General features: G+C 38.3%; 1 protein-coding gene across 4 annotated transcripts in view; it reads right to left on the bottom strand.

The window, feature by feature from the left end:
* The window catches only part of PFKP (phosphofructokinase, platelet), a 47,169-nt gene extending 32,218 nt beyond the window's left edge, over positions 1–14,951 (bottom strand). For 3 of the 4 annotated variants that reach the window (XM_059819139.1, XM_059819140.1, XM_059819141.1), the window contains exons 1-2: positions 14,568–14,899; positions 5,765–5,838 (exon numbers count right to left, since the gene is read on the bottom strand). In XM_059819139.1, the coding sequence (XP_059675122.1) occupies positions 5,765–5,838; positions 14,568–14,652 (159 nt within the window). In that variant the 5' untranslated portion in view covers positions 14,653–14,899. Of the gene's footprint in view, positions 1–5,764; positions 5,839–14,567; positions 14,900–14,936 lie in introns of those variants that run through there. The other variant, XM_059819138.1, reaches the window with a different exon arrangement.
* Positions 14,952–15,193: the final 242 nt, after the last annotated feature.

The following is a 15,193-nucleotide window of genomic DNA, read 5'->3' as shown; positions in this document are numbered from 1 at the left end:
GGTTAAAGAAAACAAACAAAAAACCACCAAACAAAAATAAACATGACTACGTTTATGTCTCCATTTTTAGATTACATGTACATATGGATAATCATGCTGAGGAAGGACTAGTTAACCTTTCTTCTGTATGCAGTTCTTGCAAGACTGTACATATTTAGTTTTAGGGTTCTCAGTAAAAAATCAGGTGGAACTAGAAATAGAATGGAGTTTAGAAGACAGCTAAACTGACATTATAAACTGTAGACACTTACTTTGGCATGACCCAGGGTATATGTAGATTTTATCCAGTAAGCAGTAACTTGGAAATGTACTAAGCCTACACTGGCTTAAAAAGTCATATATATTACGTGAATACTGTATCATACTTGGATTACCTCACTAGCATGATAGGATAAGAATATAAAGATAGCTTGGACTCAGCAAAAGTACGAGTTACTCAAATTAAGCTTTCTAGGATTCTAGTACAGATTCCAAGGGGAAAGCATAAAAGTTTCTGCTCAGTGAGACTTGACTAATTAATTTACATACAAGGCGATCAAGTATTAGTAAAGGAAGAGCTAGGGGGAAAACAACCTATGTTTCTAATTTCTGTCATTCAACAGATCTTTTCAATTTTCTTTTGTACACTCTCCAGATAACTTTGATATGTGTCTAATATATACACATACTGTCTTGTATACTGATGTATATACATAATGACTTGAAGCTAAGACATTATTTGCACAATCCCTTCAAAATTAGAGCAAGTTGGAAAAGAAATAATGCTTAATCTACATATCAACTAAAGAAAAAAAAAATTCTTTCTCAGATGAAGTGCAAAGATGTGCAGACAGAAACATTCCAGTGGATCCAACTGAGCTTCATGAAGGCTAATAAATTAGTAAGTTCACTTATCAGAGGTTTGCTTGGTTTTTGTTTTTAAAGCAAAGAATCTGATGTTCCTTATATCACTCAGTAATGGATTGAAAGCTTTTCCTATTGGTGTTCGTGTTGGCAACTGCAATAGACATAAACAATTCATAGGCAACAAATCCTGAAAGAATAGCGTGATGTTGCATCCTAACTCAGTTTGTAAAACTGACTATAGTAAGCTGTACTACAAGCTGACAAAAATATATACAGTTCACATATTTGCTCCAATCATTCACCTTCTATTTTTACTTGAGAGGGAAAATAAAGAAAGTAGATCCAAGGAAGTATGATATACAGTAATTATATACATATCACGAGACTCATGGATGAAAATTCCCAATTCATATTTTATTAACAAATCTAAAACAGATGGAAAAGCAAATGGATAAACTGCTATTTGAAATTGTCTGTAAGATTTGAAACACCTTACAGCTAGGCTAAGGATGAGCTATGACAGACTCCTGCACCATGCATCTTTAAAGTAGAAAGAACTCATGCATTCTAGTCAGGAGTCCACATCAGTTCTACCTTCTCTGTGTAGACAAGTGAGAATAGGGGCTGTATTAACAATTTCTCCCACTACAAGGTAAGGACAGGAAGCTTTTGGAAGAGGCCTGATCCATTTTAGCTGTTACATTAGCTTTTCCTAACTCAATTCTGCTTGCCAAGTAGTGTATGTAAGCTAGCTCTGAACAATGTAGCTAGAATTTCCATGCTATTCTTTGATATCATTAAGAGATACAAAAGCCACAGAATTGAAACAGCTTTCTAGAAAAGCTATAAGGAAAAAAGACAACCAACTGTAATTGAAGTATTAACAATGATCAAGATTTCCATTTATCATTTTAGTTTTTTAAATGCTGATGCTAACTTGGGAGTGGGCAATCCAGTTTAAAGGTAGAATTTAACTTGAAGTATTTTATCAAATAGTTCAACACTGTTACAGTTGTCTGGTTACTGAAAATTACAGGCAGATGTGAATAAAGATCTTAATAAAAAGAGGGGACCTGTCAATTTATATTTAAAAGAAAAAGTCTTACTTTAGAGTCTAAACATAGCAGCTTGGGTACTAAGACACTAAAACTACCGGGCAAAAATAGAAAAAAGCAAACTGTCAAAAATACAGCAAGCACTGTACTTGAAGACCAACCCCATTTTGTGCCTATCCCTTCCTCTACCCAAAAGCTGAATATTCAAAGATGAACAAGAGCAAATCTCTGTGGGTCATATGTTCACAGGGTACATATATATACACTGTAACTCCTGGAGAGAGTGGCAGAGACAGCAAACCTTGCTTCCAGTCTTAACTCTACAAACAAAAGCTTTCGAAAAAGAACAAGCCATCTTCTGATACGTTACATGCGAGACATTTGGGGCTTTAACAGTTATTTAAGTGTACTTACTGAGCTTTTTTAGCTATTGCTCAACAATGCAAAATACTAGCATCACTGAGTGCACAAATCACCACATAAAAGACATGAAGTTTTCCTCACAGAAATCCGTGACTGCCGTACCATTGCATTTCCAATGCTGGCCTCTTGAGAAAAAGATTCTTAACCAAGATGAAGAATCTAAAAGTTCCATAGCTTAGTAGTAAGAGCACGCATCCACTGGGAACTATGTGCTTCAATCCTGGAAAAAGGGCAGGTTATTTGTATTATATTATATTTAAGACCTTAGTTTCTAAAATGAATTGCCATAAATGAGAGGCATCACTTTTTCTTCTCATTCTCAATCAAAAATGACAAAAAACAACTTAAATCACTTCTGATTAGTGAAAAAAATTTAAAATAGCCTCCTACAGAAACCTGGGACTTTAACATGTACTTCCATCTCCTAGATTTTCACAGCATGACTGAAGTCAGTCCATGGTTATTCAAATTTTAATTCAGACTGGGGTAGATTTGAGAAATAATGTGATGCTAGTCAGTGAGCGTGACCACAGACTGTTTATATACTAAGATTAAATACTAAAAGATCTTAACATTCATAAAATATGAAACTAGGGCAACTATACAGAGTAAATACTGTTTCCACAAATTAATAGCGAAATTTTCAAATGTGCCAATATCAATGAATTAAGAGACAAGGATTTTTTAAAATTATATAGCTATAAAATTATTTTTATATAAACTATATAAATTATCTATAAATATAATGACTTATGTTTTTTATAGAAACTATTTTATAGTTTTAATTTTCACGAGTTTCTTTTTTTTTTCCTTTTGGGAATCAAAATGTATCCAAATAGCCCATGAATTCCAATATCTGTTTCTTTCTTTGGGCTTTGGTAAACCCAACTTAAAATAGGCTAGAAAATTACTTGTATTTAGTTCGTTGTCAATTTTTTTTTATTTTTCTTGGTAATCTCTTTCTCATCACAAAATGAAGCAAAATGGAGTTAGGAAACAAAAGCAAAATAGTTATTGTTTTATGGAGAATATGGAGCTAGTTTTGGTCACAACTGTAGAAGACAGATGGTTTTACAATGCCAAAAAAGTTCTTATGACAGAGAAAGTTACAGGAGAAAAAGAGCGTATGAAAACTAGAGCAAAGTAGGCTTGAAAAGGCTGAGACCTTTAACTCCATTTTTGGCTCCAAATAAGAAAACATTTTTCACCTTTCAGATGTTGTTGCCACTTCAGTTTTTTCCATCACTTTTTCAGAGCAGCTTCAATACAAGTATCACTTAACCTTGACGTGTGTGTTTAGTTAAAATTCCTACTCAAACGCGTAGGTTAAAAATATACTATTCTCATTGCTTAACACACTGAAGTCCGCGTTTGATAAACTGTAGTTTAGAAGGACCTTATTAAAAGTATTAAATAAAATAACTTCAAGTATGTACAAAAATACAGCTCCTCTGTATATGCAAAGGCTTATAATAGGGATCATTAGTGACAAGTCTTACCCTAAATTTTTACCTTCCACTACACTTGTCACCTGCATCTGTTTCCTATTTCAAAGTGGTGAAATTAAATAGTTGTTTCATTTCAAAGCTTGCAACAGTGTTTCTCTGAAGTACTTACATGCATTGTGAAAGAAAACTGACTTCATATTTGAATTAACACAGAGCCAGAGAGGAAAAAAGCTTAGCATTCAGCACTTCCTGAAACATAGAACTGAAAGGACTAATCTAGAAGCAAAGACCTCTTTCAGAGCTATTACCCATACTTACAATGAAATGCGCATTTTTCTCCCAGACTACACTGTTACAATGAAGATAGAACAACATGTAATGGAAACTCAAAACTCCAACATTGACTTGATTTTTACAATCGATTGTCATTCAGAAATATCTGTGACTTCACACTAGCAAACTCTAGCAATTAACAGAGGAACATGATAACTTAAATAATGCAATTTTGCTAAGTTCAGAAAAACAGAAACATCCAAATTTCTCTGGAAATTTATCATTGAATATACTCTGTGACACAGAACAAAAGTAAACATACTGTAAGATGAACTACAAAGATGGTAATTCTTAAGTTAAAAATAATTAAAAAAAATAAAATCTAAGTTCTGGCCTTTAAAGACAGCCAAAAAAACTCCCGATTTCCACACGAGTATCTGACCCATTTCAGCAAGCCTACAAAACGCTGAAGGAATTCTAGAGATTGGCCATGTAATTAGCACACACTAAGTATTCAGAGCTAGTTGCTCTAACACTGTACTACAAAAGAATTTGAGCACAGTGCTCTGCTCATTTGCATTTCAATATACTTCACATCTCTTTAGCAAATGAACTATAGGAATAAGCAGACACAGAAGGAAAATGGATAAATAGCTACCTTTTAAAGTTAAATTGTATATTTTGCATGCGCAAAACTAAAACCAAAGTACTTTCCTAGCACTTCTATGAATTCTAGTACTCCATATTTTTGTACTAAAAATTAGAATTATATTTTGCTAGGAATATTGCCTACCAAGTTTTGCCCTATATCAAATGTTTAGTATTATTTGTAATCACCTCAAACTTCTAAGGAGTTGTACAGGAATTCCGGTGTGACCAGAATGACTTCTTGCTAAATCTATTTACTATATTGTTTAATCTGCAAATTTTAGGAAAACTGAAAGTGTCCTTTGCACAGAAGTCTAACTATAACTTAGTCTTACAGTAAGACATACACATATAGTATTATTTTGGCATTTACAGTAAACCTGTCTCATCATTTTTTCATATCAAATAATTGTTACAGAAATTAACAATCTTCATGCACATGCAGTCATAAGCTTCAACTACAAGATTCTGATGTCTGGACACACTAGTGATGGTGCATGTTTTTTGGTGGGGTCTTTCTTGTTTATTGAGTTTTTTCAGTTACAACTTTCTACCTACAAGCCAGGAAAGATGGCACCAGCCTGACAGTACTCTTGATTAAAAACATGTTGTGTAATCTCTGAAATGAGGGTGATGGCACATCCTTAACATACCCTAGGCAAATGGACTGGGGGAAAGTCAACGGGCTAAGAATTAGTATTTTAACTAAGTTTAGGAAGGTATTTATAAAGTACAATATTTGGGGCCAAACATCTAATAAGTACTCAAATACATGGCTCACTGCTAGATGACAACCATCTCTGGTTTGCTCAGTATTTTCAAGCTTCTGGTGACACATGAAGAATTCCATATATTAAAAAAAATTACTTTAAAATGAAATAGTTTTAGCATATACCTTGTAAAAAGTACTTTCCACAAAAATAAAAAAATATGAAATAAAACATTGATATGATGAAAGGGAATGACAGCTACAACATTTTTTAATTTATACTATTCACTGTCCATGAGGTTTCCACAAAAGGTCAAGTTTAGTCAGAAGACAAATACAGAATGAATAAACCAAAAACTAACCTCATAAACAAAATACACTTTGGCTTTTACATAGATTCCCATGCGTACTACTGCGCGCACAGCAGCATTCATACCTGGGAAGAAAAAGCAAAATCACATTGTTATAGGTTATCCAATATTTTGTATACTGTAAGTTTCCAGTGTATTTAAAAAAAAAAGGAAACATTAATTCATTCCTAAAGAAAGACAATGATCAGCATCTATTAAAACAGAAATTCGCTTAATGACAGTGCAATCAGCCCATGAATTTGAAGGGCGCAGAACTATTTGCTTTGTTACCATAATTATGTGGATGCCTGTATGTGTGTTAATCAGAGATTAAATTGCTGCTGATTGTAAAACAGCATTGTGAAAATAACAGCTACTAAACCAGAAACAGAAAGTAAATTAATTTCACAATAATAATTAGTTTTCTATCTGAAATGTAAAACATTCAGCCAGTTAAAATTTAGCTTCTTCAAAGGAGAAATTCTATCATAACAGTTCTTTTTCCTGAGTTTTCCAAAGTAACACAGGTGTATACACAGTATTTTGTGAGGACACAGCCAAAGCTCCTGACATGGGCAAGTACCCACTTAAAAAGACAGCAGTAAATTGACACAAGAAATGCTGCATGGACTCATGTGACAGAAAAGTGCCTAAATGCTACTTTGCTTCCTGGAATTGCAAGCTCACATTGGAATTCTCTGCTCACAGACATCTGACAAATTATACTAATGTAAAATCTTCCATTTAAGTCCAATGGTCAAACACTTAACCTCCTGAGCAACAGTGAAAGTTCCACTGGTCCCCCTATATGAGTCAGATGAATTTCTGTTATAATTCATCCCTTCAGATACTGTGTTACCTTACTCATTATTCAGGAAGCTCCCAAAATAAGCTAATTGCTTCCAAACTACTTAAATAGACACAATAGATTATGCAAAGCATGAGGACAGAAGTAGTTAGGCTACACTGAAAGAAACAGCCTCAGCACATCAGTTAAAAAGGGATGCCAGAAATGTGACAATCCAAAATACTGGGCACCAATTCTCCAAATCTGTTATACTTAATATCAAAATAGCAAAGTAGTAGGTGAGCTCTGCTGTTCGACATAGGTGTTAGGTGTTCACCTACCTGGAGATGTAAAAAGTCAGTAACTACAATATATAAACCCACAACACAGTAAGCCATTAAGATCTATTCCTACAATATCCACCTTAATTGGAAAAAAATACTGAGCTAGAAAAGCTTATCTGTCTGAATAAAGAATGAGACTGAGGTTTTCTCAAAGATTTGTTACTTAGGAACATACCAGAAAGTCCCTGAAGTTGCCCAATGCGAAACAAAAAAATAAGTTTGCAAAAATCAAAAGTTGCTTTGTTGTTTGTATAGGTGTCAATTAGCCTTAAGATTAAAATAACGAGCAACAGTGTTTTCACATCAATTCTGTATTAGCAAATAACAGCAAGAATTCTCTCAGCCAAAGTCAGCCTTGTGGCAGAGCAGGAAAAAGTTCTCAAATGCCAAGACAGCTAAAAGCACAGCTTTGGACGATGAACTGGTTAATGCCAAGGAAAAGTGGAGAATCTCATCTGACAGGCTGTACTGAAAAGAAAGTTAGCATGCTAAGTCTCAGATCAAAACAGATCTACTACACAGAGCAAAGTTATCTCCTCAGTGAAACAGTTTTCATAATAAAAAGAACACCCCCACCCCCCTCACATACAATGTCCCCTGGAAAGTGGAGGCAAAGACCTTTAACTTTATAAAACTGACCGTTCTTCACAGCACTGCCATTTTCCTCAAACAGGGTAGACATAAGCACAAGCTACTCCTTTCATCAAAGTCCACAGCTTGCTTCTGTTAACGCACAACATGTTGTGTGGGAGGTTGGGTTTTCTTATTGTTGGTTAGTAGGGAGGCTTTTTGGTAGTTTGGTTTTGGTGGGGTTTTTTTTGGGTGGGGTGGGGTGTGTGTTGTCATTGTTTGTCTGTGGAGGGGGTTTTTTTAGAGATAATAACAACTTTTTATATTATCCATTTGGCTGCAGAGTTTTAGAAGAGCAGCTAAAAGGTTCATTTTCTGAACAGAAGTTGTTCATTCTCATGGGGTGAGGACTACTCATAACTGCCCTTTTAAGTACCTTCTGGTTTTGAGGTTCAACTTCTGTCACCTCTCCCGTTTGGCACCTGAGAAGAAACAGTTTCAGGTATCTAATATACGTTGTTCAGTTATAAAGACTCTGGTGTCTCATTCAGCAGTAGTCTCTGTATTCCAAGTATCTAATTTGAACAAATAAAAAGCATGTGTGATCCAAACACACTAAAGCTGAATAGCTTTGTCAGCAAAAATAAATACTCAATAAAATAGGAAGACATTAAATATAAACGTTCACATGTTTACCAAAGATACATACTTGTCTTTTATCTGATTCTTGCTCACATTTCTGCTTTATTGGTCATGTATCTTCGCTTTTTATCTTTAGCATGCACCTCTCAATCAGTGTATTTTAAAGAAGGGTAGTAACTTGGTTCTCATTACAAATTCTCCAGATCTGCCATACCTTTATTACACTTAAGCCAAATCAATATTTGTAGGCTAACTTAACATTCATACTTCTACAACAGAGTAAAATATAAGCATTTATTTCTCAAAATGACAAATCCATTAATTGTTTCCATGTGAATATATTCATAATAGAGCCACATACTTTCTTAGTGAATGCTTTTCAGTTTCCATGTGTCTTAGATGACAAATCAGTAAAATTCATAATTTATCTGCTTCAAGAAAGGGCAAAAGCCCAGGAAAAAACCCACAAACTACAGACAGAAAGCATCTTCTCAGTACCACCACTGTAACTTTATAAGTTTATGCAACATATATTTTATTATTATTTGGCGATGTATATTTTATCTCTTTATACAGAAAAAGGACATGGATGTTTATTGGCAAGCTCCTAAAGATGTGGCTTACATTTCAGAAGGGCTGAGGACTGAACAGTGTTATAATTTGATATCTATGAAATACAGTTAAAACATTGACGCTTTAAACTTTTACATGTTGGCTATCTAAATCTGAATACCCTGCTTGCAGTGATTCAAATATGCAAATACAGAGAATTTCATTAAGTGTCTGTAGAACTTGTCTAACAAAATGTTGCTGTATTTGATTATTTGTGGAGTCTTACAATAGTATTTGTGAATTACTGTAATAACTATGAAATGTAATTATATGCTTATTACTGAAAAGGAGATTTACTGGGTTAACCATGGATTTAGTCCTGAATAATAAATATAGCCTGATAAACATACGGGATTAGCATAGCAGGTTCGAAAGAAAGCCACGAGTAAAAACAGTATTTTTTTAATAACATAAGAATTACTTAAAATCTTTCTGAATTACCACTTGCTTTTGCATTAAAGCCTTTGACAGAGGAAAAGATTTATTTTGCTTTTTGGACTCAGCAAAGATTAAGTAATCTGCAACTACTTACATGGCTTTACATAATGTCTGAAATTAATTTAAGAGTTGATAATTTACAGTCCTTCTTGATATTGTCTATTCAATTGTCTTTGAAAGCAATAATTTTCATAACAGAGTTACAAACAACTGCAGAAATCTTTAAATTATTTTAAAGGCACTCTCTTCCCCCAAAAGAGTATTCCTCTCCCGTGCCTACATCCTGTTCCACATACGTATGCACCACTACAACAGAGGAGTTTGAGTAAAATTAAAACACTATTTTGTGTTTAACCCAAGTTCTCCTCACTTTAGTCAGCTAGCCAGGCCTTTAAATAAACAGCTGTAATACTAACCATAGAAAAGAAAAATGAAAACTATGCATCTTGGACAAGCATCAAGAAATACCTAAGTACCACCAATTTTAAAGATAAACATTGGCTTTAATGCATGCTTAATGACAGCACATATGTTTAAGCACTACCCTAAATAAAGATTCAGACTTAAAAGACTACACAGCAAAACACAGAAACTAAGGAAGATGTCTAAACGTTACCAAACAGAAAGACTTTATTTAGGTATGTAAATGGATATATCAGTAATAACATAAGAGCCTATAATCATCAAAAGGAAAGATGAGAAGAAGCAGTCAAATACAAGAACTGAAAAAAATAACTAAGAAAACAATTTGGGGTTTGTTCCATTTACTTTTAATTACATAGCAGATTTCATTGCTTATAATCACAATAATGATTCTAGATACCTGAAGGAAATACTGCACAATTTTTCTGAACAGTAACTGTATTAGATCAGAACATTCTACTGCACAAATATATACAATAGCAAAACATCCAGACTACATGCATCATAGAATCCACTAACTATAGAAGCAGTTCTTCCAAAATATTAAATGCACTGAAATAGTTACACTCAACCATTAGTAACTACATTCCTTAATTTTACATACAAATTATATTTATAATATTATATATATGGACACATACATATGTATTTTACATACATGTCTATACACACAGACACTATTATTTGCTGGAAAAGGTGCCTTTTTGGGGGACTAGAATTCAGAAATTCCTTGTGACTATCTTCAAATTACGTAAGTGTTAACAAACTCTAATTTGGATGACATAAAAGGGATGTGGGTTGTTTTGGTTTGGGTTTTTTTTTTAATTTATTTTTTCAGTGGCAAAATTTCTTTTTCCATCATATACTACCAGGACAAGATCAGTACATCTGTGCTGCTGTATTAAATATGTCTTGTTATTTTCCTCAGAAGCCTGTAATGCTTCAAGAGTAGAAATATGTAGATCTTTGCTTCCACAGTCATGGTCTGTGGTATTCTAAAACTCTGAAATCCAAGAGGCTATAGGGTTGTTTTTAGCTGTTTCTAAGCTCAATGTTTGGTGAAGGAGTGGAGTTTTTGTTTTTATTAGTTCAGTGGCAAAATTTCTTCTTCCAATGTAAGTTACCAGGACAAAAGCAGTACATCTGCACTATGGTAATTAAATATTCCTTGAAATGTTGGGAAGCCTTTAACACTTCAAACGTAAAGATATGTAGATCTTTACTTCAGCAGTCATGGTCTACTATATTCCAGACCATTAACATGTAATCCGTAAGTCCCTTACTTATGCTATCTTCCACAACACTGAATCTTTGAGTTTACCTCAAAAATAACATGGTCACATTCAAAGACAATAATCTTGAGCCAGTAAACTGGGCAACAGCTCAAAGTAGCCACAAACACATCATTCCCCAACAGTACACAACTGCCTTCTGTCAGAAGCTTTCAGATGACATTGTTCCTGCTGCTGAGCCATACCTATCACAGTCCTAGAATAAGCAGTCTGATTGGAGGTTGTACAAACATAAGTGACCTAAGGCAGACAAAACTGTCTGTGGCAGCCACTGACAAACAGCGTAAAATACAACCAGTGTACTTCATGACCTGAAGCAGACCACAGCCAGAGAGTCCCACAAAGTGAAGACAGAAGTGTGATATAAACCCCATTTATTAGTCCACCTTTCTTAACTGCAACCACTACAATTTAGAAATAGTCCAGAAAGAGAACTAACACTTAAATTTTGAGAATCAGTTGTCAAAACTTCTTTTGCCTCTCAAGGTGACTATGGTGGAAAGTACTTGGTTTAGTTCACGATTTAACAGCTGGCTAGCTAAAGTGATGGACTGCAAAGTTTAGTACACAAACCTTAAGTGTACAAAATACATAGCTTTTTTCTGTGTAATAAATCACTGATAAATTCTTTAACTCCACCAAACAAAATAATATACCTGTGTTTAAAATATCATGACTAAACCGTAATAAGTTCCAGTATGACATATACACATTCTCTAGTCCTTAATATTCCACAGGCAGTAAAAAGGACAAACCAAAAAACCTTGCAAGGAAATACCACAAATGTGGGGAAGTAATTTAATGTGTCCTATAAATAGAAAGGCTTGTGTAATGTACCTAATGCTACTTCTAAATTATTAAAAAGTACAATAACAGCAAAGGCAGTAACTTCCATTTTAAAATAATTCCAAGCATGTTTTGTTCTACGCTAAGATTTACAGCCCACCAATCTAAATCAAGGCACCCACTGACATGAAGATTATGTGTTTACTGCCACACTAATGGGTGTTCTTTCCACTCAATTTCCTGTGAGTTTAGTTTGCATTACAGATATTCTGCACATTTCTAGTGTCTAACAAATCTAAAAAACCCCAAAAACCCACCAAAACAGGAGACTGGAACTCTTTTTTTTAATATTAGTACTTTTTTTGCCTACTTCAGAGCTAGTAGTTTTACCTCACCTACAGTTTGCTTGAACATGTATTTTCAAACAGCTCTGCAGTAATAGCAGCATATTTCCTTCTGCTTATACTTCACTTCTCTCGCACATTTGCCCTACAGAGGGCAAATGACCTTGACAGGGCATGACTCATTCTGTCCCTTGTTTAACTCCTAACCTAGCATGCAAACAGACTTGAGATTGCATATTTTGCACAGCTATACTGTTACCAAGATAGTAAGGGTTATGAACCTCAACTGCATTGTGTGATTCAGTTGAAAGGATCAAGTTCTAAAATTATGGTTTTTTTTTTCCTTGTTCTTCTAACTTAGGACAACACCACTTCCTACAAAAGGACTTGGAAGGCATCCAGCTTGCTTTGTTTGGCCTTTGTGACAACTTCACTCCTCAGACAGCAACTTTCACAGGCTATTACTTTTTATCCCTCCATGTAAATATGCTGCAGTTGCAATCTGCCAGATAATAAAGTCTAGATGTTACCCATGGATTCTGAAGTCATGTAAATGCTTTAAATTCACATAGTGGCAAGTGCAGATTAATACTTCATAAAGAGAGATACATCTGTTGCTGCATTATATAATCTCCAGCCACGTGGAAGCAAGAAGCAGGGCTCAGCCTCTTGCTGAACACGCTACTGCTGCTTGAGGCAATGCCCTGTCACACTTTAGACTCAAAATGGCGATTTGGCGCCAGACCATTAAAACAGAGATGCCTTGATTCACAATCCCTCCTAGAACCATTTAGCAATGGAATTGATGACACTGAGTGCAAACTGTGGATAAAACTTGTACAAGTGTAACCCCATCGAGGGGCAAAAGAGAAGCCATTTAAAGGCTGCTTTTTCATTAAAAATCTGCCTTTTCTCCGGAACCGCAACACTTTCCTCTCCGACTGGTACCAAAGCCCTTCCACCCCTGACTAGAAAGAGTTTCAGATAATCCCAGGTAAACCCGGGGGCTCCCCGTTATTCCTGCGGACAGAGGGAGGGAGGATGCTTCTCCCGGCCCAGATGACGCAAAGAGGCGGAATCTGCAGCGACTCGCAGCGGATCACGTACACAGCGGCGGTGGGGGGGGAGCGCGGAGACACTGGTCCATGCAAACCACTACCTCGTGGACGCGCCGGGGAAGCGAGGGGAGGAGAGGCAGCTCCCTGCACCCGCTCGCACCCGCGGAAATCGGACAGAACGCCCCAGCCGCGGATGCGGGCTGGTCCCACCACGTCCCCAGGTAAAAAGCTGGGGAAACCGGTCATTAAGCCCACACAACAAGGAGAGAGCGGCTTTTCCACCCCCACCCCCCCCCTTCTCTTCACAAACGCGAATAAGAGTGCCGTTTCTTCTTCACGTGAAAGTACTTTCAAGACATTCCCGGCAAAAGAATAAAATAATCGTAATTTAAGGGAAGGCGCTAAAAGCAATCGTCACTGAACAACTCTCCTGGCAAAAGCAGAGCAAGAGTCCTCCCAAATAGCAGGAAGTATTGCACATTTGAAATCTCAATTAACTGAAACTTCCAACTATTAATATATATTAGATTTTCTGGTAGAAAAGCGGAAACGAAAGTGTAGGAAAACATGACTTCATGACTAAGTGTATTGCGATCAAGTCTTTTTCCCTTCCCTCTTAAGGTCTATAGGTCTTTTGTTCGCCCCGTCCTGTAGCTAGGACTCCCTCTACACATAGGAGATTAAGGAGGTGAAACACGTTTCCAACATACTCCTACGGGGCTAGAGAGTAAACTACCACGTGAGCTTTCTAAATCACGGGTAGGAACATAGAAGTGTTCCTGGTGCCAAAATGAAGTGAAAAGCAGATGAGGCGAGGGCTGGCCGAGCCCCAGCAGCGAAGACAGCCTCCCACCCGCCGTGCAAGGCAGCACGACCCGTGCAAGGCAGCACGACCTCCTCTCCCGCTCACATCAGCCATCCGCTCTCCCTCCTCACTCCCCGCCATCTCCCGAGGGTGAAGACATTTTGGTGGTAAAAGTTACTGGAGCGTTTCTACCCTCATCCTTGCCAAGTAAGGCTCAGAGGAAATGTGATGAGAAAGGGAGGGATGAGGAAGGATGAGGGTATGTTTGCAGCTCGGGCTGCGCAAAAATGATTCATCTTTTAAATTATCTCAGTAAGAGAGACAGGTCGAAGGCCAGCACGGAAAGAGGAACCCGAGAACCACGGCAAACTGGTGTGCCCCACTCCCAGACCCCCCTCTCTCTCCATGTGCCTCTACCAGCGCGGCTTCCCGCAACCACCCCTGAGGCAGCCCATGCTTCCGACTCCCTTCTTGCAGGCGCTGCTACACCCACCGCCTCCTTCCCCAGCCTCCCGCACGGCGCTCTGCCTGCCTGGGAGGCCCTTCGCGCTCCTGCCTCCCTCATACCATCCACCGTCCCCCGAGGGGCTCCTCACCCTCCCTTTCCGCTGCCCCCATTCCACAGAGTCCGCAGTTACCCCCCCATCTTCTCCTTCTCGGCTCCTTCCCCCTCCTCCTCCCCTCGCTCCCGGAGTGAACGGCGTGAGCAGCTACCTTGGGCATCGCCGCCGCTGGTCAGCACCCCGATGGCCTTCCCGGTGCCCGAGAGGTTCTCGAAGAACTTCGGTTGGTGATCCATGGCGCTGCGGGGGCAGCACCGGCGGGCGAGACGGAGCGAGGTCGCTGAGGGAGCCCCTGGCCACGGGGCTCTGCGCTGCTACCCGAGATGCACACACCGCTGGATCGAGTATTTGGCCTCTGCGGAAAAAGAACCCGAAAAAACCCGCTGTAGGTGTGTATTTAGACAGGTATATTCCTACAGAAAAAATGAGGGGATGGGGCGGGTGAAAAAGCCGGGGGGGGAAAATAAGTGAGGCGAGAGCGGAGAAGAGATGCAGCTCTCAGGGCGCACCAACCACCCACCCTCTGCCCCCGCCGTGCCCGTGGCCGCTTCCTCTCCCCGCTCCCGCGGACAGCCTTACGCGGCACGGCCCGGCACCGCCCTCCAAGACCCCTTCAGGAGCGGCGGCTGACGGGCGGGCCAGGGGGCCAATGGGAAGGCGAGCTGCCGCCTCGAGCGGCGGCCGTTGCGGCGAGCGGGGCGGGGCGGGGCGGGGCGGTGCAGTGCAGTTACATTCGGAGGGAGCTGGCAGGTGGGGGGAGGGGAGGAGATGGCGCGA

The sequence above is a fragment of the Gavia stellata genome, chromosome 6 (assembly GCF_030936135.1).
Source record: "Gavia stellata isolate bGavSte3 chromosome 6, bGavSte3.hap2, whole genome shotgun sequence".
NCBI lineage: Eukaryota > Metazoa > Chordata > Aves > Gaviiformes > Gaviidae > Gavia > Gavia stellata.
This window is presented reverse-complemented; position numbering and strand designations above follow the sequence as displayed.